The 26,523-nt window shown below is 45.3% G+C and overlaps 1 protein-coding gene across 1 annotated transcript in view; it reads right to left on the reverse strand.

The window, feature by feature from the left end:
• MARCHF4 (membrane associated ring-CH-type finger 4) overlaps positions 1 to 26,523 on the reverse strand; it is a 100,951-nt gene that overhangs the window by 4,807 nt on the left and 69,621 nt on the right. The window contains exons 2-3 of the mRNA XM_077152024.1: positions 21,009 to 21,164; positions 15,621 to 15,813 (exon numbers count right to left, since the gene is read on the reverse strand). Coding sequence (XP_077008139.1) covers positions 15,621 to 15,813; positions 21,009 to 21,164 — 349 coding nt within the window. The remainder of the gene's footprint in view (positions 1 to 15,620; positions 15,814 to 21,008; positions 21,165 to 26,523) is intronic.

The raw sequence follows: 26,523 nt of genomic DNA on the forward strand, positions 1-26,523 counted from the left end.
TATTTGCAAAATCCCCTTTGAGGAATGATGAGAAAGGGGGAAAATTCAACTTCCCCAAGTTGAATTCTTGATATTCTCACAAGCAGTGTGGACAATCAAAGCTATAGGCTGAGCCCCCAATCTTGGGGTTTGTTCATATGAAACTTAACCCTACCAAGGATAGGTCAAGCCTACTTAAAATTAGGCCTAAGAGTCACTCCCAAGAGAACTTTTTTTATTGCTCAGATGTGGCCTCTCTCTCCAGCCAACCCAACAAGTAAACTCACCACCTTCCCCCTCTCTATATGGGACATGACTCCCAGGGGTGTGGACCTTCCTGGCAACGTGGGACAGAAATCCTGGAATGAGCTGAGACTCAGCATCAAGGGATTGAGAAAACCGCTAGAATGAGCTGAGACTCATCATTGGGGACTGAGAAAACCTTCTCGACCAAAAGGAGGAAGTGAAAAATGAGACAAAATAAAGTGTCAATGGCTGAGAGATTCCAAACAGAATTGAGAGGTTATCCTGGAGATTATTCTTACACATTAAATAGATATCACCTTGTTAGTCAAGATGTAGTGGAGAGGCTGGAGGGAACTGCCTGAAAATGTGGAGCTGTGTTCCAGTAGCCATGTTTCTTGAGGATGATTGAATAATGATAAAGCTTTCACAATATGACTGTGTGATTGGGAATACCTTGTGTCTGATGCTCCTTTTATCTACCTTATCCACAGATGAGTAAAACATATGGAATAAAGATGAATAACAGGGGGAACAAATGTTAAAATAAATTTAGAGTGAAATGCTGGTGATTGGGGAGGGGGAGGGGTGGTATGGTATGTATGAATTTTTTTCTGTTTTCTTTTTATTTCTTTTTCTGAATAGATGCTAATATTCTAAGAAATGATCATGATGATGAATATGTAACTATGTGATGATATTGTGAATTCTTGATTATATATGTAGAATGGAATGATCAAAAAATTACAAATGTTTGTGTTTGGTGTTTTTTTTTGTATTTAAAAAAATTTTTTTTAATTAGGCATAAGAGTCACCCCCAGAGAAACTCTTTTGTTGCTCAGATGTGGCCTCTCTCTCTAAACCAACTCGGCAGGTGAACTCACTGCCCTCCACCACCTGGTAGGACATGGAACAGAACTCGTGGGATGAGCCAGGACCTGGCATTAAGGAATTGAAAAAACCTTTTTGACCAAAAAGGGGAAAAGATAAATGAGACAACATGAAGTTTCAGTGGCTGAAAGACTTTAAACAGAATCGAGAGGTTATCCTGGAGGTTATTCTTAGGCATTATTATATAGATATCCTTTTTAGTTTATGAAGTATTGGAGTGGCTGGAGGGAAGTACCTGAAACTGTTGAGCTGTTTTCCAGTAGCCTAGATTCTTGAAGACAATTGTATAAAGATATAACTTTTACAACGTGACTGTGTGATTGTGAAAACCTTGTGTCTGATGCTCCTTTCTCAGTATGGACAGATGAGTAAAAAAAATATGGATAAAAAATAAATAAATAATAGGGGGGATAAAGGGTAAAATAAATTGAGTGGATGGAAATACAGTGGTCAATGAGACAGAGGGATAAGGGATATGGTATGTATGAGTTTTTTCTTTTTATTTCTTTTTCTGGAGTGATGCAAATATTTTAAAAATGATCATCATGACTGTGTGGGTTGAAATGATGTATGTACCCTAGAAAAGCCATGTTTTAATCCTAATCCCATTTTGTAAAGGCAGCCATTTCTTCTAATCTCTATTCAGTATTATATGTTTGAAACTGTAGTTAGATCATCTCCCTGGAGATGTGATTTAATCAAGAGTGGTTGTTAAACTGGATTAGGTGGAAGCATGTCTCCATCCATTTAGGTGGGTCTTGATTAGTTTCTGGAGTCCTATAGAAGAGGAAACATTTTGGGGAATGAAAGAGATTCAGAAAGAACAGAGAAGAACAACATAGCCATGAGAAGCAGAGAGAACCGTCCAGCAACCTTTGGAGATGAAGAAGAAAAACACCTCCTGGGTAGCTTCTTTAAACAGGGAGCCAGGAGAAAAAGTTAGCCGTGATGATGCCATGTTCGCCACGTGCCCTTCCAGCTGATAGAGAAGCCCTGACTGTGTTTACCATGTGCCTTCTCACTTGAGAGAGAAACCCTGAACTTCATCGACCTTCTTGAACCAAAGTATCTTTCCCTGGATGCCTTAGGTTGGACATTTCTATAGACTTGTTTTAATAGGGACATTTTCTCAGCTTTAGAGCTGTAAACTAGCAACTTATTAAATTCTCCTTTTTAAAGCCATTCCATTTCTGGTATATTGCATTCCAGCAGCTAGCAAACTAGAACAGTGATGAATACACAACTATGTGATGATATTGTGAGCCATTGATTGTACACCATATATGGAATGTATGTGTGTGAGGATTTGTCAATAAAATATTAAAAAAAAAAGAAGAAGAAGGGGAAAGTATGATGGCATTCACATCAAAGGGGATGGGATTTCTGAGGATAAAGGAAGAGAGGCAGTTCAGAAGTGGTAATGGGATGAAAGGAGGACATGAACCCCGCCTCCAGGGATATAGTGGCGGGGAGAATAGACAGCCACCATTTGAGACAGCTGTGCAGAAAACAGTGTCAATTAAAAGAGGTTGAAACACTCAGAGAAAAGATCGCTAATGATGGGCCATAAATTGCAGATTGCACAGTGATAAGGGTAGAAGATGGAGTCAGATTAGTGGGAGAAAAGCAGAAAGGGGTTATTGCCCATTTAATGAGGGTGGTCTGGGAGGCTCAGACCTGTGACGCTGAGTGAGATGATTGGGGATGTGAGGCACGACAGCATCGGTCCTGCAGCAATTGAAACTCTAGGGGCGCTTGGTCTCTCCCCTGGGGGGAGTAGCTGACTCACACAAGCAAATGGTGATGAGTCACTCCAGTCTCCTCTATGCAAAGCAAAGGGACTGGACGGGAACACCTCAAAGCCTCTTCAATCTCCAACACACGTGATTCTAGGTCATAAGAACAGCTATCCACTGCCACTTTTTCGTCCATGATTCCAACCGTTCCTGAAATTGCACTTTGCTCAACACGTCTTCTGGGGTTCCCTGAAGCACAGTCTCCCTGCAGCCCAGTGGTTGCTAGTCCTTTGTGTGGGTCATGGACGTGTTTGAGGATCTTATGACGCTAAGAATCATCTCCCTGGGAAAACACAAGTTGTCCGTATAATTTTAGGGGGTTCATAAATTTCCTGACGAAGACCACCTGTGGACGCCTTGATCTGCTGGGCTTATTCTGCAGAAGGAGACTTCCTCTCTGTCTTGCCCCCTCATCCCTTCCAAAAGTGCCAATTCTTATCGTTTCCATCAACCTTTTGAGAATGTGTCTACACACTCTTGGCACTGCCACCTTTCATTTATTCCACAAGCTGTGCTTGAACATTGCTGTGCTATTTCCCTAGATGGTAAGCTCTATGCGCTAGCGCTGGTTGAGCCTGAGGCAGCTATCCCAGCACCTAATGAAGCCTGGTGATGACGGAGGAGAAAGGGTCTTGGAGGAAAGAGAAGCCAGATCTTCTGGAATCTCAATGGACTCATTCCGGTCAGAGCCTCTACACTTGATTCTTCATTAGCTTCTTGATCAGATAATTTTACCCTGATTGAAGAAGGTGGCTTAAATTATGGGTCTGACTGCCAAGGTTTCTAACTCTTCAGTGTTCAGGAAGTAATTAAACCATTTTAATGGCTAGGTGACTGAAGAGGAGGAAGGAATACCTGTTTTTTTAGATAAGTCCTATTTTCCAAAAGTTGGAAAAGCAAAAAATACCTCACTCACATCTGCTCCCTCAGCTCTGCCCCTGCTTCCTGGTGTACAAACTACTTATTGATTCTTTTGGGTGGCAGAATTATAAAAACAGAAGTAGGAAAGGGAGGTGAATGGGGCTTATCTGATAGGGGCAGGTGATGTGAACAAGTTGAAGAGGGATGGGAAATGGCAGAGGAAAGAGAATGAAGAAATCAGGAAAGAGTTATTGGTTAAGGAAGTCAGGGAAGTAGTAGAAGAAAACAGAAAATTAGAAACCCATTACATTGTAATTGAGTCCTTTTCCAGAATTTTCAATATAAGTTATCTTATAACCACCTGCAACACACCAAACCTTGGGCTGTATTTTGCAAGAAATTAAGTTCCAGAAGACTTGCTGCTTTCATCTTCTTAACATCTCTCCACCCTTCAGGCCTCCTCTTTCCCATCTTCCGACCCCCACCTCCACCCTTCAGGTTCCAAAGGTTGTAGGAACCCTTCATCTATCATCATTTCTCTCCCCTGAACTCCATTTGAAATGGTTCTTGCTTGGCCCATGAAGATGGGAGAGAAGAAGGAAGGGGTTGGCATTGTGATTGGGTGGATCCTCCCTGCCCTGCACCCACAGCCCCTACCTCACCACAGCACTGTTAGGGAGCTATCCCTGATGTGGGAGTACAACCAGCCTCTGCTGGATTTGGGCCATTGAATCCTGCAGTGTCTACAGCAGCTAGATTCAATTTAACTCAGTTTAGTTAGTATTTCCTGAGTACCTCTGTGTGCTTCTATGAATACCTTTTATGAAACAAAAAACTTATTCCCATCATGTATGAAGTTAACAGGCCAATGATAGCTAGAAAATATGCTTGCCATGGCTGAGCTTAGCAGTCTACTCTTTGTGCTTAGCTCCAAAAGGACATTATGGAGACTTTCTCAGTTCTGCTTACAAGAATAAGGTAACAGAATAGCATCAAGAACACCCTTTAGCCCAGTGAATCAGTGACTTCTTCAAAAGACAAAAGTTTGACATTCCTTAGGTCAGCTGAGAAGAGAATCACGAAGATCCTTCAGGTAAGAGCTTTCACATCAATATCTAAATCTAATCACTGAAGCTGGAATAAGATGTGCTTGAGACAACACAGGATTGAGAAATCTGCCCATGCCTTCCTCACAAAGATCCACATCGCCACCGACCTGACAAGAATGAATCATGTGGACATGACTTATTTTTGACCCCCACGCCCTTTTCTTTACCTATAAAAACCCAAACTCACATCCCCACTCTTAAATGGTTTGTTGAAAATTCCTCCAGTTCCTTGCAAGTGCAGGTTCAATAAATCACCTTCACATGGAGAGACAAGTTTCATGTTTCTCTTTTTATTTATTTTTTTTGGGGGGTGGGGGGGCAGTGAATGGTCCAGGAATCAAACCCGGGTCTCCTGCATGGAAGGCGAGCATTCTACCACTGAACCACCCATACACCCCTCGTGTTTCTCCTTTGTAGTGCTGAGTCAGGTGGGCCCTTCTGCAGAAAGAGCCACTCTTGCAGTAATACCAGGGCCAACCGAGAAGTGTGTAGAGAAGCCTCTGATTCCCTCAGTGAGGCCAGAAACCAACCCCCTCATACCCTCTCCCACTAACGTACTAGTTAGTGGCACAAAAATCCTAGGACATTTTCTCAAAATTTAGGGTGCATCAGAATCACCTGGAGAGCCTGCTAAAACACAGATTCCGGGCCCCACCCTCAAAGATTCTGTTTCAGTGGGTCTGGGGTGAGGCCTAGGAATTTGCATTTCTAAGAAGCCTCAAAGGTGACATTGATGCTACCTTTCTGTGGGTGCATTTGAATAGCCCTGCCGGGAACCCCCTTATTCACCCCTGCTCACTGCCTCATGGAAGACTCTATATTTTGGTCAAAAATAAGAGTAATGAGTAATTTTTTAAAATACTTGCAAATGTAACAGACGTGAAAATTTTAGGCAACTGAAGAAACAGATAACTCCTCTCCTAGACTTCTAGACCCAAACTATTTTGGACCCCACTGTTTAGAATCAAATCGTCAATGAACGTGTGATAAATATCCAGAGTGCCTACCACTTAGTAGCCTTGTTCCTTTGGTTAAGTTGCTTCCTCTTTCTGTGCCTCCATGTTCTCATTAGTAGGTTGGGGCTGATACCCTCTTTCTTCTAGGGTTATTGTGAGACTAACAAGGGAAGGGGTCAGGCATACCACCCCTGGCACTGTCCCTGGCACATGTTTAATACTCAGTGCCACATGATACTGACTTGTGTGCAGCGAGATTACTGGACAGCAGAGAAGCCCACTCATATCTTGGTTTCCTTCTTCATGGTGAATCCCATCTCCAGCCATAAGCACCTGTTCTTCTACCTTCTAACTGTCCTGCTTCCCAATACTTGGCCTGAGTCATTGTTTATAGATGATAACAGGCTAGAGCTGAAAGGTACTCTAGAGATCAAGTGATTCTGCAGGTATGGAAATTAACCTTCATGCCGGAACCTCCTCTCACAACACCAGGAGCCTTCATTGGTGCCAATGAGGAATGCTCCTCCCTCCCCTCCACCTCCCATTCCCCCAGAATCCCTCAATTTCAGACAGCTGGGGTTTCTCAGAACCTTGTATCTCAGCACTGATGACACTCTCTTCCTAATTCTACCCCTCAAGATCTCAGTCCTATTCCCAGCTTGCACTAAAGAAGATATTGGGTGCATGTAGGAAAATAAATAAATTTAATCAGCTATTTTTGCTGGGAGACACCAGACTGGTAATGCCACCACCTGCCTAATATTCTCCAGGGGGGTGACCTCATGCTCCTCACAGGTGTGGCCAGGCTGAGTTCTGGGGGCTGCCCTGAGGAACAGTACATGTGGCCCCCACTTGGGCCAGCTCTTCTTGTCTCAATTGCTTTGAGTCTTAGTTCTGGTGACTCTTCCAGCAATAAAAACGCAACAACCAATCACTGAATCACTGGAAGAGAAGCTCCCACTGATCAGGGACTTCGACTGGATAGTGGACTTTTATTGGGTAAAATCACTGAAATTTGGGAGCTCACTTTTATAGCAGTTGGGGTTACCCTAACCAATATAACCTTCAGCACTAGGTTAGGAACCACAAGAGAAAGGCAGTTTGTGGCTTGATGATGGTGCTTCACGTGGTTCCCAAAATGGCCTGAGTATCCAACCTTATTTACCAGACTGGGGCTATTTCTAGCCACATATCCTCCATCAAAGGACAGGCATGCCACTCCTGAGTCTGTTTCAAAACTCAGGCACTTTAGACAGTTCCTAAGAAGTGTTCTTGAAATATTTTGAGCCCTGTCTGCACAGCTGGAATAAGTGACTTGCCTTTCAAGGCGTCTCCATTTAAAGGTCCAGTGCTCACTTGATGTGTCTGCTTCTAAATCAGTCACATCCACTCCCTCAGCATACAGCCCATCCAGAGATGGCCAAGCACTAGGAAGCCCTGGGAGGTGACGAAGGGACTGGGAAGGATATAAAGTAACAATTAATCCCCATACCATATAAGTCACGTGCAGATATGTGCCTTGACTGGGGTTCATCTTGACATGGAACATTGATTGAGGTTGATCTTACCCACTCACTTGGTTGATGCTTCTATCATTTTTTTGTTTTGTTTTAGCTTGGCCAGAGACACCTGACATTATTGGGAATCTCCTAGCCACAACTGTCAATCTCTGATTATGACATCTTCTCTCAATGGAAGTAACTTCAAAATCCTAGAGTGCCAGACCTGGAAGGAACTTGGAGTTTATCAGGTTCAACGTTCTCACTTTATAGTTGAGGAAACTGAAGCACAGGAAGAGGAAGTGACTTGACCAAGGTCACAGAGGTTAGTCTATACAGTCACAGAGGTTGTAGTGGCCAACCTTGTCTTCAGACCTACATCTTGTACCTCCTTGTCTCATCTAATGCATGAAGTTTCTCCCTCACACTTCAAAGTCTCAGGAATTGAAAGGTTTGATAGCTAGAGTCATTTCAAGCTGAAAGAAAGGAAGAAGCAAGGAATGGAAGGAAGTGTTGTGGCATATGTCTATTTTTTAGATGATGTAAGTTAAAATTAAGCCTGGAGAAAAAAATGTTTTGACAGTTCTGCCATCCCCACCCCCATCCACTTGCTATCCAGCCAGATTTGAATCTCTTTATCTCAGGGGTCAGGAACCAGGTATTCTCAACCACTGGAAATGACCCCAGTGAACAGAGGAAACATTAACAAAAAAAGTTTTTATAGTTTTGAAAGTTATCATATTCCATTGTTTTTAAGCTTTGAAGCAATTTCTGACACATTCTTTTTTTTTTCCCTTCCCTGAGGCTCATTTCATTCAAAATTAAAAATAAACATGATGACATGATGAGGATGTGGTCCTCATTTTTGTAGAGTTGACTTTTTAGTGGCTAAGTTTCTTGGGGCTGTGGAGTAAAAAAATAAAGCCTTTTGGTGCCAAAAATCTTAGTTAATGTGCTCTTGTTAAATCTTAATAACTTGACCCACTGCAGCAGTGAATGCCCCATTTGTTCGCAGGGAGACTGTCTGCTGTGCTGGACAGCACCATTAGACATGACACCAGAGGAAGCAGGTTTGGAATGAGGACATTAGATGTAAGCAGATCTTCTCATTGAGGGGATATGGGTGAGGATATCAAGAACCTTCGAGAAAGGTCTACTTCAAATAATTGGCAACTCTTAATTATGTGAGAACTTGGGGTCAGGCTATGAGCAGATCCAAATTTCAAGTTTCAGTAGACCTTCATTGAGCACTTATTAAGAGGGGAATCTACCTTCATCACATGCTTCTGACTCCCAGTCACTGATATTGATGAGTTCCCACAGTGACATGCAAGCCTCTTGACAGCTCTGAGGATAGTAGTATTCTCCCATTTCACAGAAGAGGAAACAGAAGCATGGAGAGGTTACACAAATCACTCAAGGTAGCAAGGTTTGTAAGAAGCTGAGAATTCTACAACTCCAAATCATTATGCAGCCATGGTCAGTCACTGGACACCTGCCATGGGCCAGCAGTCCCAGATCTGATGTCATTTGACACTGGCGGCAGCACTGGGGAGGACAGAATCCCAGTGAACTCTTTCCTCTGGATTTTGTGACTCAGTCCACCCTGTATTTTCTCATTCTGTTTCCACCCACTCATTAAATGTTTAATGTCCCCTAGGCCTCTGTCCTTTGTCACCTACTCTTTGAGCACTCCTCTGAGTTTATCTCATCAAAATCCATTGTTTCAAAAAATAATAATAAAATAAGAATTTAAAAATCTACTGTTTCAACACCTCATGTTGTCAACCTACAAATCTGTCTCCATGCCTTATTATCTAGCTGCTTACAGAACCTGGTCATTGGACTAAATATCCTTCCCCTTTCTTACCTTCCATCCTATCAGTCATTAACCCTTGTCAGCACGGGCTGGATACCCTCAACATCATCTCCTTCTGTGCCAGAGGAAGAGATCAGCTGTGCATTATGAAAGGCCTTCTCCCTTTTTCTATCCTGGCAACAAGACTCTTGCTTGGCACTGCCATCTCCTCTTTGCAGCCCAGAATGTACTGCCTGCGTCTTCCTTCTTTTTCACTGCAAACTCTTGGTTGAGGAACTGGCTCTTGCCTCTGCTCACTCATCTCTGTGTTCAGAACTCAGCCCCAGTTGTTATCACATGGGCATCAGTGATTAACCTGTCCATCTCCCCTGTGAAATCTAAGATCCTAGAAAGCAGAGAGATCTTTTATTTGAACCTGTATACCCAGTGCCCTCTTAGCAAATATTTTAGAATGAGTAATGGATTCCCCAAGCTCACGTTAACCAGTAGATTTAGCTCCCCTTCCCCCAAATACATTTCACCTGAGATTCCCACTGGGAGATAGCCCAAATTTCATCTCAATTTCTAAGGTCTCCCTCTCAGTTGACATCAGGATAGCAAGGATCAAAAGAGAGGGACAACAATGGTGAACCTTCAAAATTCTAAACACAGGACAAGAGAAACCAAGGCTCACTGAATTTCTGATTGTCACCAGCAGTTACCTTGCAGGTCAAGGCACTACTGGACCAATTTTCCCTCAATTTGCCTCCCCATCAAAGCTCTGCATTTTTAACTTTACAGTACAGTCAGAGATAATAGAATTAGTAGTTAGGCCCTGGAACTGGAGCTAGAAGTTCTTGGTCCCATCCTCAGCTCCACCATTTGCTTCGCTGTGTGACCTGGAGCACAATTGCTCTAAGTCTTTCCTTGCCTGTTAAATATGGATCATAAGACTTGCCCTGCCTATATTTTAGGATGGTTGTACCCTTTCTCTAGCCCTCTTGTCCTTGTAGGGATTTGGTGTTTTGTTCTGTCCAGCAACTCACATTTGGCTAACACAGTAGAAGCTGAAACTCTAAACCAAGAGATGCTTCTTCTGTTGGGGCAGCTTGCATCACTGACTGTACCATCCTCTGATATGACCAAGTCCAGAGTCACTGTCTCCAACACTGGACCCTACTGTATAAAACAGTGAACCATGACCTTCTTGGTGACCATTTCAGGAAAAATCCTTTGGTTAGAACTAAAAGCCATTTATTTTCTGAGAGTCATCACTCTGGAAACTTCTCATTGACCACTGACTGTCCCAGAAGGCCAGCCAGATGGACACAGTCATGGATTGGGCCAATGTAGCTACATGAGCAGCAAAAAGACAGTGGCCTAGACTCAGGCAGGTCCCATTTGAGATCTGCTGAGCTGTGTTGGCTTCTGGTGGAGTTTCTTCTCATGTGTCCCTCCCTCTCTCATGAATTTTCCCTCAGGAACCTACTCCGACAGAAAAGGTAAATATATTTTTATGGATTTTTAAAAGCTATGTATTTTATGTTCAATGAGATTATCTATTACCTGTAGCCATTGGATAGTCTTAGGGCCTAGACAAATTATTCATGGAATCTGAAAAACAGAGTCCAAAGACTCACTTTAGCAAATGGTTTTATTCCCCACCACCATCACCTTACTCAGCCTTTTGAGCTAATACAGGGCTGTACTTATTTTCCTTTTGCCTGATGATGAATTTTTATTGAAGTATTAAATCGCTCCAACTATCCAAGGCGATTGGGTCTATACACATGAATTCTTTCATTCAACACATTTTTCAATCAAGATTTTTTGAGAATACACAGCTCTCCTATCATTCTTTCCACCCCTCCTTGGGGACCTGCTCTTCCTCTTCCCTGTCCTTCACACCATCTTCTACTCTCTTAGGACTTCTGGGAAAGACGTTTCCCCCTTCCCATGGAAGCAAGCTAATTTATTGGATTTTCAAACTGCTGAGTGCCTCAAAAGAATTCAAGTGCCCTTGCAGTTCTTGCTTGTATTTTCCATCTTTGTGCAGCAAGAAGACCAGGTTGTGTCTCCTTCTGGCAGGCTCAACCAGGTCTTTGTCCCCTGTTCCAGTTTCCCTGCCTCCCATCAGTAGGGTAATCAGGCTTGTATGTTCTGTGTTCACAGATGAAAGCAGCAGGCTTGTCAAAGAAGGCTGATGTGACCTTTTCCCTTCTCTCAGAACAAACTGGACCCTGGGTTCGTATTCTGGCTCTTTCCCTCTGGATATTTGATGAAGTTGAATGTTAGCTATGATACAACGTGGCCTATATTGGGAACTAACCCCCAACTGGATTAACTGTGAATGCCTGGGATGGGGAGGGGCTGTGACCTTGGGCTTTCCTGGGCACAGTGGCTCTTGTAATGGAATATGACTTTTGCAGGGAAGTTATACCAACTTCGACCCTAGACCCACTTTGTGGATCTCACCTCCTTACACCTGAGCTGTCATTTGGAGCTGGCAGATTAGCATTGAGCAAGGACATGGGGTGCCTGCTGTATGAACTTCCTGTACAGATTACCTGAACTGCCATGGAGACAGGCCCCGTGGGGTTCCTGTCCCACATCCTCTAAGTGAATCCAGTACCAAACTCTGCTAGTCCCATACGTCTCTGTTAGTCCCATAAGTCTGAATGTTTAGTTGAGTCTAAAACGAAGTAATCCCTGGTGGCCATTGTAAACCTCTTTGATTCTCTCTCCAGAGAGCCCCTAAAAAACTGTCACTTTTTGTCCACCTGTGTCAGTGTCATATGTTCTTCCTCTATTGGCCAGAACACTGCAAAGGAGAAAAAGTGACTGATATTTGAACTTTACCCTAAAAACCACCATCATCACTACTGATTCCAACCACACAAGAATCTGTTTGTGGTTCTAGCTACTGCCCTTCACCTTCCACTCTCTTCTCCAGGTCACATATTGCTCCCTTTTTATTTCATCCACTACCTTTTTCTCTCACAGACAGTCTCTCCTAGAGAGTCCTACTTTGTTGCCTGAGTCAGACTCAGACAAGTCCTTCAGGCCATAGTTTCACAATCTGAAAAATGGGGCATTTTCTGAAACTGAATTAGCTCATACTATCCTCAATAAAATAATAGAGCAGCCCATATTCCTTAAAAGGGAGATAGTCTACATGTAAATATATCTGACCATATTTGTATGGCACCAGAAGCAACTAGGATCCTTTTGTATTCCCCTCCCACAATGACTGTCTTGAAGTGGTCCCTCCCTTGTCAGAGCAGAATGGATAGACCATGGTATGGTTTTGCATCTGGGGAAATTGTGGTTTCCTAAAAGCAGGAAATAAAGGAAAGCAATGTGAAAACTCTTAATATTCAATCCATACTGCTTCTCCCAGAAATTGAGGGTCTGAGTGCCACAGGAATATAAAAAGATAAAGAATTAGAGATAGAAGTGATACTGGGGACAGGCGGGGGATAGACAGGAGCCAAGAAGAGAAGAGAGAGGCACCTTACTCTTCTTTGGGTGGTATACCACTGAGTTCTTATATATAAAAGGCTTGTTAAGCAGCAGCAAAGAAAAAAGGTCTCTATGATGGTACAGACCAGACCAACAGGCACGCCAGAGGAAGATGCTGGGTAACTCAGAGACACAGGGAACAAACCTGTGTGAGAGAGAATGTCTCCTGCTTGTAGGCCCAGGTATACGCTGTCTCAGGTGACATCTAGAGATGGGTTAGATACATGCTGACTCAAGTGGCATCTGGAGATGGCCCATAGGTGATACTGCAGGACTCTTGATACCTGATATGAGAGAACTAATGGAAAGAGTGTTGAACTAAAAGTCAGGAGACCTTGCTTCTAATCTCAACTCTGCCAGTAATAAGCTGAGTGACCTTGAACAGATCATTTCCCTTCTCTGGGCCCCAGTTCTCTCCCCAAAACAAGGAAGTTGTATTGATTGATCACACATTCGTCTCTATATTCAATTTGCTCAGTCTTCAAATCGAGAAAACCATGAGTGGTAGATAATATTAATTTTCTGCAAATATTTATGTTCTCCTCTTTCGCCCACCTTCTACCCTGAGTAAGAGGAATATAATTCCATGCCCCTCAGCCCTATTGATGTTGGGCTTCTGTGTGACTTGATTGGCCATGGACTATGGGCAGAAGGAACATTCTGCCAGTTCTGAGCAGAAACTTTGAGAGGCATTGCAAATTTCCACCAGCCCTCTTGTAATTCTCTAATCTGCTAGAAGAAAATTACATGCCAGGAGTTCCTGCACCATTAGCCTGGTCCAAGTCTGAAGAGAGACTTGAAGCAGCCCTGAACCCAATCCACAGCCAGAAGCTAAACCTAGCCAAGCCAAGCCCAGCAGAGTCACAGTCATCTCAAAGACCTCTGAATAGAAAATAAATGTTTGTTGTTGGATGGCACAGTGATTTTGGAGTTGTTATTGCAGCTAATGCTGACTAATACGCCACGTAACAGGAAAGCATCTCTCATAGAGGAGCACAACATGGGCTGATCTAAAGCCTGCTTGAAGGAGAATGAAGGGCAGTTGGAGGGGCCTCAATAGGACAGCCCTCCATTGCTTCCTCATTCTGTGCCAGAGCCGTGTACCTCCATATGGAGACACACTTGGCTTTTGGCATCAACAGCCCAGGCTTCAGCAGGAGCAAGGAAGTGTGGTGGGAGAGGTAAGTAAATTAGAATGTCTCAATGTCAAATTCTTCTCAGTTCATGGTCTTTTCTCTTCCACAGCCCTCTAAGCCTAGGCAGTCTGTTTCTCTCACTATCTATGTGTCATAATCAAAAGGTTCTTGGATTCAGAAGCGATATATTGGGTTAGCTCGCCAGGAGAGGCAACACATGACTTAGACAAGTTCGCAAATTTTAGCATCCATTATTCCTGGCTGCTGTAATCAAGTTCCTAATATTAATGGACCCCAAAGAAATTCACATCAACAGTATCCTAGCCAAAATTTAGCTAATAGATATTTTCCTGCCAACCTAGTTGATAGAGTATTGTGGTGGTATGAAGCTGTATATGACCCCCAGAAAGGCATGTTTTTGGATTTAATCCATTCCTGTGGGCATGGACCGATTGAAGTAGACCTTCTGATGAGGTTACTTCAGTTAAGGTGTGGTCCACCTCATTCAGAATGGGTCTTAATCCTCTTATTGGAGTCCTTTACAAATGGAATGAATTCAGAAAGAGAGAGAAAAAGCAACAGAAGCAAAAATAAAAGCAATGAAACCCAGAAGAGAAGAGAGAGACCAGCAGATGCTGCCATGTGCCTTATCATGCGACAGGAGCCAAGGATCACCAGCAGCTAGTCTTTGGGGAAACAGCATCACCTTGATGATGTCTTGATTTGGATCATTTTCTCAGGCTCAAAACTGTAAGCTAATAAATACCCATTGTTAAGGCCACCCATCTCATGGTATCTGCTTTCAGTAGCCTAGGAAACTAAAACAATATGCAAACTCATGCCCAAAGAAGACTATTGTGGAATTCTAATGCTTTCAGTGCTGTAGTCTAAGGGATATCTTGAGAGTTCCAGGTTAAGGTGTATGACCAGTGCCTAAGCTTGCTTTATTTCACTCAGAGAAAACCAGGGTCATTCCCCACTTCCTCAGCTACTAGGTCCAAGCATTCGCAATTGACATCCACAATCATCTGTGGAAGAAAAAACCCAACCCTCCACAAATCAGCCTAATACAGTAGAGGAAAGGAGGAATGAGATTTGGGAAATAGAGTAAGGGAAGAAGCAAGAACTAAAGCAGTGGGTTTCCAACTTTTGTCTAAATCACTGAAACCTTTTAAACAAAATCTTACCTGGAATGGAAGTATATATAAATGGATAAATGTACAGTATCTTAAGGTGAAACAACAGGATTCAGAGTCTGTCCATAATGCATCCCATTTCCCTGAAGGTAGCTCCTGCAACTTTACATGGAACACTAGGATTCCAAACAGTTTGAAAACCACTGGACTAGAGAAATCTTGAGTATGAAATAGGCCTATGGAAAGCTGGGGAAGAGGGGAAAGAATCAGGGATCATTATGGCCGTTTCTGGGCATTTTGCAATGAAGAGAATAGAATTAAATATGTGGGCATCCTTTGCCATGGCTTGGCAGCCTTGGAGTAGACAACAGAGTAGAGGCCTCCCACATCTTGCTTGAGGCAGATAGACTGGCCAATTGACATTTCTGAAATCTTCGTACAGGCAAGCCTCCTTATCCTTATCTTCAATTAGGCAAAACAGATTTGTTTGGGAAAGATTGAGCTCTTTCTTCTCTGTCCGCTGGCCCCCAACTTACCCCTAAAATCTAAGCCGCTGGCCCCTCCTGAGTTCATAGGACTCGAGCCTGATGCCACTTCTGCTTTGGGCTCTCAGAGGGAGCAATCCTGAAGGATCTGTCCAGCTCACATGTATGAGGCTCTCCACTTCCCATGGAGACAAACACCCAAGACCCACCTATGCACACCACGTCCATGAAGCCATACATCCCGTAGCAGATCTGGAAGAGGAGGTCTTGGCGCTGCCATTTTGCCGAGGGACTGAAGGTCGACCAGATGAGCCAAGAGATGCTGGCGATAAGGAAGAGGGAACCCAAGATGGCAGCTGCAATCTGAACCTTCTCAATGACCGTCAAAGAGATGGCCTGCCACTGGGGAAAGGGAATGGCAGGTTAGCTGTTGTCCATTTCCATCCCATTCCCATCCCTTTTCTTTCTGCCACCCCAACCGCTCACCTCTGGTTTAGGGTTTAAACCAGGGCTTTCATACGTGTACTAAAATGGATATTTTTGCAGATTTCTGAGTTTTACATTATACCTTTGGTGAGGAGGAAACCTATATCACACTGAGTGATCAGAAGTCAATACAGGGAAGAATTGTGGGCAGGTAGAGCTGGGAAGAATAACCTTTAAACTTGATTATAATACAGACAGAGAAATAGGAGGGAGAGAATGAAAATGCAGAGCTAGTGTGGGTAGTATTCCAGGGCCTCAAAATATTCTTTTCAGACTAAGGCTGTCTATTTTCATAATAAATGCTCAGAGGGTACAGGCATTTCTTTTCCTTGTTTTCTATGCTAGAGATTACCAATTGAATAGATGAGGAGAAGACATAGAATGTGGGAGAGGGATAAGAAAAATAGTTAATTTCTGAATGTATATGTACACCAAAATTTCATTTTTTTTTTTTAACCAAGAAAGTATTGTACTAAGAGCAACCTTGATGGATAGATTGAAGGTTGGGGTGTGAATGGGTTTCTATGATTCCTTGCCTGGTCTATGGCATAAATGAGCTTGGAGTTATATTCTAATTTAGGTTTTATTCATGCACTTGCTCAACAAATATGTACTGAATCTTCTCCACATACAAGGCATTTTGATAGGTAATGGTGATAAGCAGTAAGCAGAAATTGACAAGGTCTCTGCCCTCATGAACCTTCCTTCAGACTAGTAGGGAACACAGATGACCAAATAATTATTTACAACTGCAATTCATCAGGGGTCAGAAAGGGAGGTACATGGCACTGGGAGAGCCTATGACAGGAGGAAGCAATATCTAAGCTGAGGTTTGAAGCATGAAGAGTTTACTGGGCAAAGAGAGGAGGAAAGAGTGTTCCGCACATAGGGAACAGCATGTATAAAGGCGCTGAAAGAGTAGATGGTGCAGAGAGGCAAAAGTTGGGATGGGGTGAGACAGGTGGATAGGTAAGCAGGACAGACCAGGCAGAGTCTTGTAGAACATACACAGCATTTGGACTTTGTCCCAAGAGTAAATGTGATGTTATTGATGGGATTACTCAGAGGGCTGATGGGATCAGATTTGGGAAGGTGGAGAGAAGGACAATCTCCTTATTGGAGGGGTTTACAAAATACCCTGCAGAGAACATTCTCAGGAGAAGTATTACAGCCTGAATTCTGAAGAAGGACTGAATGGCTCCCATCTGCCAATAGGAAGCCCCTCACTCTGCTCTCAGTGACCTGGACAGAAGCCCTGATTCTGGCTCAAGCAGCCTGACCAGTGGCCCCTGAGAAATTGTAATCATTGGAACACATTTCAGTGACTAGTCTAGATGTAGAACATCAGTCTGTCCATTTAACTATACAGACAGCTTCTCATTACAGGTAATCAGGCCTTTCAATTTTCCACTGCTTTTGCCAGCATAGGGTTACGCAAAACAAGGGAATTTTCCAGACTATGACCGGATCTTAGAGGCTTCTCTGATATAGATCAAATGCTTTTTCTGGGGCCCCACTGGCTTCTGACTGAGCTTTTTGTTTCTACCATTGAGGCACCTATGTCTTCACCTCCTCCTTTTCCTCCAGGCTTCAAAAAATTCTCAATACAGAGGCACAGAAAGGCCCCATTAGCGCCCAAAGCCTCTTCCTACCACCCCCCAGCCCACCTGTAGAAACTAAACGGGGCCTCTGACCACAACATGAAGTATGATGAGGAATGAACAAGGGAGGTGTGCTAAGGGCAGTGCTCTCTCCTCCTATTTGCCCCATTTGAGACCTCCAGAGGAGGTGGGAGAAGAACTGTAAGGAAAAGCAAACAGCAAGAGAGCTCTGCAATCTGGTGGACAACCCAGAACATCCTTCCAAGCAGGAGTCCCATCCTAGTAGCAAGACTAGGGGCAGCAGACTTCTCCGCCCCCTGCCTGTCCTTCAGTATCGATGCACAGAGAGACAGAGGAAAGAAGGCACGAAGACTGGATGCTTCATCCCTTGTAACAGGAAGGAGCACTGAGCAAGGAGTCAGGTGGCCCAATTCTAGTCCAGCTCTGCCCCTAACCTACTGGGTGTGACCTTGGAGAAGCCAAAAATCATGTGGTCCTCCATCTCCCCTTCTGTAAACACGGAAATAATTGGTCCTTCCTACTCCCTAGAGTTCTGTGAGGGCTAAATGAAATAACCCTTTCAAGGGTATGAGCTGCCATCATTTCTATTCTTCATTGTGCTTTGACAAAAAAGTACAGATAAGTATGTCAAGGCGGGGATATTTCTAAACATATTTTGCAAATCTGTGCCTGTGCACTATCTATAGGGTAGAGGTTAAAAGCCTGGATCTGGAAGTCGGGCCACCTGTATGCAACCCCTGCTGCTCTGCCAGTGTTAGCTGTGCAACCATCGTGCTGAACCCCTCTGGGCTTCCAGTCCCATCTGTAAATTGGGAATAATAATAGTATCCATATTATTGGGTTGTTTCCAGGATTAAATGAGATAATATAATAATGTCATTATAATTATATAATTGTATATTGTGCTATTATAATTATATTATTTATTATATAATGCAATTATATATTGTAATTATACTTTTTTTTTCCAGATGCATGGTCTAGGAATCAAACCCAGGTTTCCCGCATGGAAGGCGAATATTCTACCACTGAACCACCTGTATATCCTATATACATAATTATATTGGAACTGGTACCCACTAAGCACTTAACAACTGTTCATTAATATAATTTCAGTTCAAGTGTAGCAGAGAGTGGGTAGGAAGCAGCCATGGAGCCTTGAGACCCACGGGGCTGTCCTGTGACTCCTCCCTTCTCGGGGCCTCTTCTGGCTAGAAAGAGAACTTCCCACAAGGCGCTGCAGAATTCTGAGACAATGTCCTGTAGTGGCCAGTGTTTCTCACATTTTTTTGTGTGCGGCATGAACCAAGAGGTGAGAGGCCCAGGAGACCCTAGACCCGCCCCCCCTCCCCACTCTGAGAGCAGAGGCTACCTCAGGACCCCTCTATGGCTCCGCTCGCTGGCCATGGGGCCTGATGAGCTGCCTGCACTGCACCCTGCACCGCAGGTGGGCCCATGAGACCGTGGGAACAGAGGCTGCCCCACTGCAGCTGAGCAGGGACCTGTCTCACACTTTTCAGGGCCAGAGGAGCCCAGGACACTTAATTGCGGAATTTAGGCTACAACACGCGATACTGCATATAAACTAAACTTCTTCCTTCTTTTGGTGCTATCTGGAAAAGTGATACGGCATTTCACACACCATTGCACTTCTAGGAGCAAGAGGATCAGAGGGAGTCTCCAGTGCTTAGAAACTCAATAGTTGAAGGCATGGTAGTAACTTAAGAATAAACTAATATATATATTTAAAAATCCACCCTAATATATCAGTGATGCCAACATTGCCTCTTGCTTATTACACTTATAAGATTAATCAGTCTGTAAGTAATGCAATTTCCAGATAATTTGACAGTCTGTAATGCCCAAAGGATAAAAAGCTGTATTTCAGTTGTACAGAATAAAATCTTAGTTAGAATAAAAAACTTTTTTTACCCCCAGGAAGAAGTTCTCCCTAACTCATTTTAGAGACAGCTGTGGATGCCTGCTTTCTTGGGGGCACTTTGGGGTGGACTTGTTAGATTGAGATTAGGCCCCTTTCAGAGGTTAGAGTCAGCTGAAAGGAAGGAGAGGGCTAACGGCCCCAGACCTCTGCTCACGCCCCAGGGAACATGGAATCAGCCATCTCCGAACACTAGTTTAATATGCTTCAATATTTTGAAATGAGCGACTCACAAAGGAACGAGCAGCAGCAGGATGCGCCACTTACTCTGACCCTTTGGCACGCCATCAGGCTGGCTGAGACGCCTGTGGCTCAGATGCACACACACCCACTCACACACTCACTCCTGGAGGTGTCCCGTGCACAGGGTCTGAAATAAAACATCCTGGATGCTGTGGCTCCAGGGGGTTGCTCCTCTGTGCAAAACCCCATCCCCACCAGTACACCAAATCACCAGGCTCTCCTGGGCCTGAAGGATCAATGGGCTGCTCGCCTCCATCCCCACCTCCCCACCCCAGCCCAAGAGGGGAGAAACAACTGTGCTAGGTAGCTAAAGTTCCATCCTCACCAGTACACTGGCTAATTGATCAACTGGCAGCTTGATTGGCTATGCACACGTGGTGATATTTTCAGAAGGCAATTGTTCTGTAATGTGTGTTTGCCTGGCAGGAAGAGCTGTTTGGTTTGGGGTGATTTACGAGGTGACGAAGAACCTGCCAGCTCCTCTAGGAATGATGGGTGCGTCAGGGCAGGGCCGGCAGGGTGGGCATGGGGACCCAGGGGGCGCCCTACCTTCCACAGGTGCAAGCCCATCTGAATCAGCTGGCAGACACCTCACCCCCAGCCCTGGCTGTCCCTGCCCTTGCCCCCAGCACAGCAGTCTTTGCAAATTCTTTCCCTTCCGCTATTTTTTCTTTCTGCACATTCTTCTATCTCTCTCTGATTCCCTCTTCCGTTTCTTCTCCAGTTTTCTCTCTGTTCCCTGCCACTCAAAGTGTGTCTGTGGATCAGAAGCAGTAGCATAACTGGATACATGTTAGAAAGGCAGAATCTCGAGCCCCACCCTAGACCTGAATCAGAACCTGCATTTTAACAGGATCCCTTTTGAGTTGCTTGCACATTGAAGTTTAAGAAGCAGCCTCGAGTCTCCTCTCTACATAAGCCTCTTTTTTCAGCCCCTCACTTTACCATCATCTTTCTCCACCTTCCTCTCACCCTCTGTCTTTTTCCCATGCCCTGCTCTTTTCTGCCCTCTGGTCATTCATTCATTCCTTCATTCATGTATGCACTAGCTCATTCAGTCTCTCTCCATCATTTCCTTCTCTATCTATGCATTCCCCTTTCTGCTCTCCTTGCCAATACTTAAGAGAAAACTAAAAGCTCCCTCATTCCCTTCCTTGCCTGCATGACATCCAGGTGCTTGCCCATCCTAGCCTTTCTAGATTCTTGTCTCCAAACTGCCCTGAATCTAAAGTAAATAATTCTTTTAAGGAAAATCAGGTGGGCAGTGCTGGGTCCCATGCCCACACCTAGCAGCCCCCAGGATGTACCTGCAGAGGATTCTTTGTGCTTATAGCAATGACGTGGTACTTGTAGTAGCACAGCTCACAGCTCCAGCAGCCCCGCTCGCTGATCCACTTGATGAGGCAGGGCTGGTGTGTGCACTTGACCGACCCGTCGCAGCGGCAAGGGCTCAGCAGCTCCCCCTGCAGGAAGAGAGGGAAAGGGCAGTAAGACTGGAGCCCCAGAGTCTGCAGGGATAGATGGATGGTGGACGGTTGCTGGAGAGCTGGTTTGGACCACCCCATAGGCCAGACCATGCCACCCACCACCAGGCCACAGGCTCTATCAGGACAGCACCAGACTCTACAGGAGAAGGTCTGGGTTCGAGAGCTCCGTCATGTGAACCTAGCCACCTTGGTCAACTCAACCACCAGTTCTGAGCCCTCCAGCTCTTACAGAAGCAGGCCAATATTTCCTCTATTGCCCAAGTAGAGGAAATGGGTTTCTGTAAAAATGAGTGGTTTGATTTATATGGACGCCTCTGCTGTCGAAAGGGGGTGTCAGCTTGAATGGGCTTCTCTTTAAAGGCTAAGCCAAGAGTCAAATGCCCTCAGGACCTGAGAGATGATTCAGAAGGGAAGCAGTTGGTGGGATCTGGGGTGAAGTAGAGGGTCCTCACCCAGGTTCAAGGGAACAGTCGTCATCAGCTCTAGCCAGCTGTAGATGTAGGATGGAGGCCATAATTTTCATAAAACATCTTCCACAGTCAAATTTTTAAAGCAGTTTTATTGAGATTTATTCACACACCATACAATCCATTCAAAGTATGCAATCAATGCCTCACAGTATAATCACAGAGCTGTGCATTCATCACCATAATAAATTTTAGAACATTTTCATTGCTTCAAAAAGAAAAACTCCATGCCCCTTATCCCACCCCTCATTATTATCCCATGGTCAAATATTAACAATAAACTCAAGCTTTTACGATATATTGTGAGGGTCCTTTTGGCCAAGTTTAAAGCGCTGGTCTTGAGGCTTTGCAGTCTCCTGAAAGCCAGTGCACAGAAATTCAGGCCCCCTCCCTGAAGCCTCTCATCCTGTGTCCTAGAGTGGGGAAGGTGGCTGGTAGGTGGGGGCTGGATCCAGGAACCCAGGGAGTTGGGTAGAAGATGTCCTGAGTCCCATCAAGCTGGCCTCGTGCCTGGGGGCCCAGCCTGGGGGTATTGGAAGCAGACAAGGAAAGAGCTTGGCCAAGCTGGATGGTGTCCAGATTTGAAACCAATGTGAATAGACAGCAGAGGGGGAGTCAGTCTCTAGACTGGCACCTGCCCTGCCCCTCTGTGTCCTGCCAGACTTGATGTGCCCTCCCTGACCTTGCCCATGGCCCCTGCTTCCCTTACTCTTAGTGCTCCCCCTGCCCCTCTCATTTATTTCTGCAATGGCCCTTCAGTCCCTGTCTGTGAGCTGCCATGCACAGCCCTAATCCCTGGGGCCCATGCTGATATGTTTGGAAGGTGGCCTGGCCACTTGAACTGTGTCCCTGCTCATGATGTGGGGATTTCACCACTCAGGAAACCACACCTTGTTCCCAATCTTGAAAAAAGGAAGTAGAGGAGCTCCGTTTGCACATCATGCTCTTTGCTGCAGACTGCAGAGCCAGCTGTTTCCTTCCAAGATGCATGGAATCCTCTTTCCCTTCCACTTCAGAGATTCTCACTCAACGGCCTCCCCTTGGCCTGGATGAGGTCTAGAATGTCCTTTTGACCCTGGTTGCCCTTTCAAACTGCTCCTCTGTCATCAAGATGGTTCTAATGTCACCTTCTACAGGGAGTTGTCCCTGACTTCTCCAAGTTGAATGCAGAGCTTTTATCTCGGAGCCCCTTATGCTGAGTGACTCGGGCATTTCTCTGTCAAGACACTCATCTCCTCATTCGGAGTATCTAGGCATTTTCAACCACCAGAGAAGCCGTGGAAGGCAGGATGGAGGTATGGTTTGATCTGCAGCCTTTCCTCCAAGCTTGAATCTACTCCCAGAAGGTGCTTCAACAACTTTTCACATTCGAGTGTGTAAATGAAAAGCCGAATCCAGCGTCAGCTCAAATTTCCTGTCTTCAGGGTTCCTGCGCTGCCCCAAGGAACAGGGATGAGACTGACCACTCCATGAGAATGGAAACCACGCTTGTCTTGTTTATCCCAGCACCTCGCCCAGGGCCTGACACTCCCTGAATATGTGTGGAATTAATGAACTTAAAAATATATATGATCAGGCCCTAGCGTGGGTGCCTTAAACCCCATGAAACCCTCCCTGGGTCCCTGTCCCACTCTTCTGAGAATGACAAGCCCTCCCCTTGCTGGGCATCCAGGTCCTTCCCATATCCCCCAGTTATAATAGCATGTCCCTCCTTTGTCTCTGGGCCAGTACACTGTGACCCTCACAGGGACACATCCATCTTCATATCCTAAAGCACATGGTACAGTGCCTGGGCAGCTGGGCATTCAATTCAGCTTTGACAGGCAGGTGCACACACATCTGTTTGATAGACAAGAAGCTTTGCTCCTCCGGACACGGCCAGCTTCTGGCTCCAGGAGGGCAGCTGTGGCACCTGGGACAGACACAGAAGAGACGGGAGATGCCCTCAGCGCTGAACACTCACCAAACAATGGGGGCATAAGGGCCCTTGGTGTCGAGTCACTGCTGTGCAGCACTGAGAAAGAAATAGGAGGGGGCAAAGTGGGAACAAGTAGGGGTGGAGGGACGAAAAGCCTTCATTATTCATGGCAGCATTTCCTAGGCTCATTAATCCTAACAGGATGAGCCGGGTTTGATTAATCGGGTTGTTAAGCAGCCATGTAAAATCGCCGATCAGGTAAGAGACATTACTTCCGGGCCCTGCCAACAGTGCTGAGTGACAGGGGAGGCTCCGGGCTTGCTGGCAATAGCCAGGACCCAGGGAAGAAGAACTACCACCCCGGGCACGACTGATACCAAGACCTGAGCTCTGGGAGGGGCTAGGGGAAGGAGGGCAGGGAAGGAGGGCGGGCTGCAGACTGCTTCCCCTGGAGCTCCTTGGTTAGCCCAAAGACAACCCCCATGCTTTCCCTTGGGACTTGCTTCAGGTACCACCAATCTCAGAAAGCAAGGATATCAAAAATGTTAGACAAGTTTCACTTTGATGAAGGAAGTGATCAGGATTCTAGGAAGAAAAAATCCGGAAGGAAGCTATTTTAACTTAGGCATTCATGCAAGTTGTGTATGTTATGATTTTGTGGAGGGTTTTTTTTTTTTCCCTTAATGTACATCTGGGAGGCGCGCCATAATCTTTTTAGTGTTTAGGGCTTTTTAAAAAGCCTTCATCTGGACCTTTCACTGAGCAGGTGCTGCTGAGCAGACCCGTACGTATGCTTTTGAGAACAAGAGACGTGGAAATGAGCCTGCAGCCTGACCGATGCAAGCCAGACTTACTGACAATGCCCTTTGCGGTAAACTCTGTTAAAGGCTAAAATGATGGAACACAGAATCTGGGAATCCATGAGTTACCTCCGTTGCAATCTCTCGATGTTAAGAGAGACCCCTGCCTAAAGAGAAAGGTGAAATAACTAAGTCAAGGCCACACAGCCAGCCCGCAACATGGCCAGAATTTAAAAGAAGGTCTTTCTGATGTCAGGCCCTGCTGCTTCTCCCCACGCTGTCCCGAGCCTTCTGCCTTCTGCACCCTGGTCCGTGCTCTCCCCACCTCCCTGTGCCTGCACCTGGACGGCTCTTCTCTGCTCCCCCTTTCAGGACCCTTCCTGGCCCAGCTCAGGCCCGACATGCTTTGCCGATTCTCCTGACTGCCAGCCACAGACCTGGCTCTCTCCCTGCATCATCACCAGTTTGTCATCGAATCATCCTGTAGCTGTGTCCTCGGGGATTTGGGCTGCTCTTGCATACCTCTCAGAACAGGGCACATCCTCGGTGCATTTACCAAGTAGTCGGACACCGGGATATAGGAAGAGCAAGCTCGGCTGGCCCAGCTCCTGGGACTCCAGGCTTTGGGTTTGGGGGATTATGATGATCATGTCTGCAGAGCTCAGCAAACTCCGCAGATCAAAGGGGCTAATTAAATGCAAAGGGCACCAGACACTTTGTCGATGATCTGCTCCGAGCTTTGAGGCCCGGAGAGTGCCCTGGGAATGACTAAGGCAAGAAAAATTGGATTTCCTTTAATCCCTGGATCCCCACGGGGCACAATGTGGGGGAATGGTTAAGCATGTGGTCTTTGGAAACAGACTGCTTGGATTTGAAAGCCACTTTCCCACTATTGGCTGTGCCAACTTGGGCAAGTCTCTTAACCTCTCTGAAACTCTGTGTCCACATCCTTCAGTTGCAAGGAATTCTTACCTCCACAAAGGGTGGTTGTGAGGATAAAGTGAGATCATGTGTGCAAAGTGCTTGACACAGTTCCTGGCACAAATCCTTGAATTAAAATATGACAATTCTAACTCACATTTCTAGAAAGACTTTAATTTCAGTTTTTTTTTCCCCACTATCACTCCTTTATTCTCCTACTGTCTCTCTAAGATAGGTCAGATTAGGAAGGAGCAGAGAGCTCCTTTAAAAAAAAGAATTTTCTAAGGAAGATGGCCCTTCTACGATGGCTAAGAGATGGGAACAGATTCCCCACTTCCAGCCTAGGGCTATTCCCCACATCACCACAGGCACAATGAGAGTGTCTGGAGAGTCCTCCTTCTCTGGGGATGTTGGACAGAAAGAGCCCACGCCTCTTGGATGGATTCAGTGGGGTCATGCTAGAGGCAGGAATTCAGACAGGGTCGGCCTGTGGCCCATGGCCGCTCCAGTGGGTCGGGGAAGAGAACAACGCTGATTCCCCCGCTCTGCCAATGACACAGCAGGCTGCAGGCGCAGAACTCCAGCGGTTTCTCCATTCATAGATTTCTTTTGTTTATGTTGGGCTCACTTTTATTTTTTTTCATCTCTCAATGCTTCTGGAGTCCTTAGGTTACCTGGTTGCTATGGCGGTTGCAGGTGAGTTAAAGACATCAATCTTTAAAGGGGTCAATCATCCCCACCACTGGGCAGAAAGAAATAAACAGCTAGTTGAGTAAAGACAGCCTGGGCCCATGCTGCCATCTGCAGCTGCGGGAAATCAGAACAAAGGAGAAAACAGAAGCACCGCGTTGGGTGCAGTTTACGGTCACCTTCCTTTACGGGGACTAATACAATGATTAAGACCTTGGGTTCTGTTCCCAGCCAGACCTAGTTATAGCCTGGCCCTGACTATCTGTGTGACCCTGGGCAAATTGCTTAACCTCTCTGTGCCTCCTTCAATCACTCCTTTATTCATTAAATCTTCATCTGCTATGTTCCAGGCACCTAGAAAGATGACAGGGATATAGCAGTGAGTGAAATCGGCCGAAATTCTCTAGCGGGGAGAGACCAACGATAAACAGGTAAATTTTAAGTACCTAAAATGCTGTTACGTGCTATGAAGAAAAATAAGGCAGGGACAGGGAAAATGGAGCACTAGGGTGGGGGCAGATTAATATCCTCAGATTCTA

This window comes from Tamandua tetradactyla, chromosome 3 (genome assembly GCF_023851605.1).
Source record: "Tamandua tetradactyla isolate mTamTet1 chromosome 3, mTamTet1.pri, whole genome shotgun sequence".
Lineage (NCBI taxonomy): Eukaryota > Metazoa > Chordata > Mammalia > Pilosa > Myrmecophagidae > Tamandua > Tamandua tetradactyla.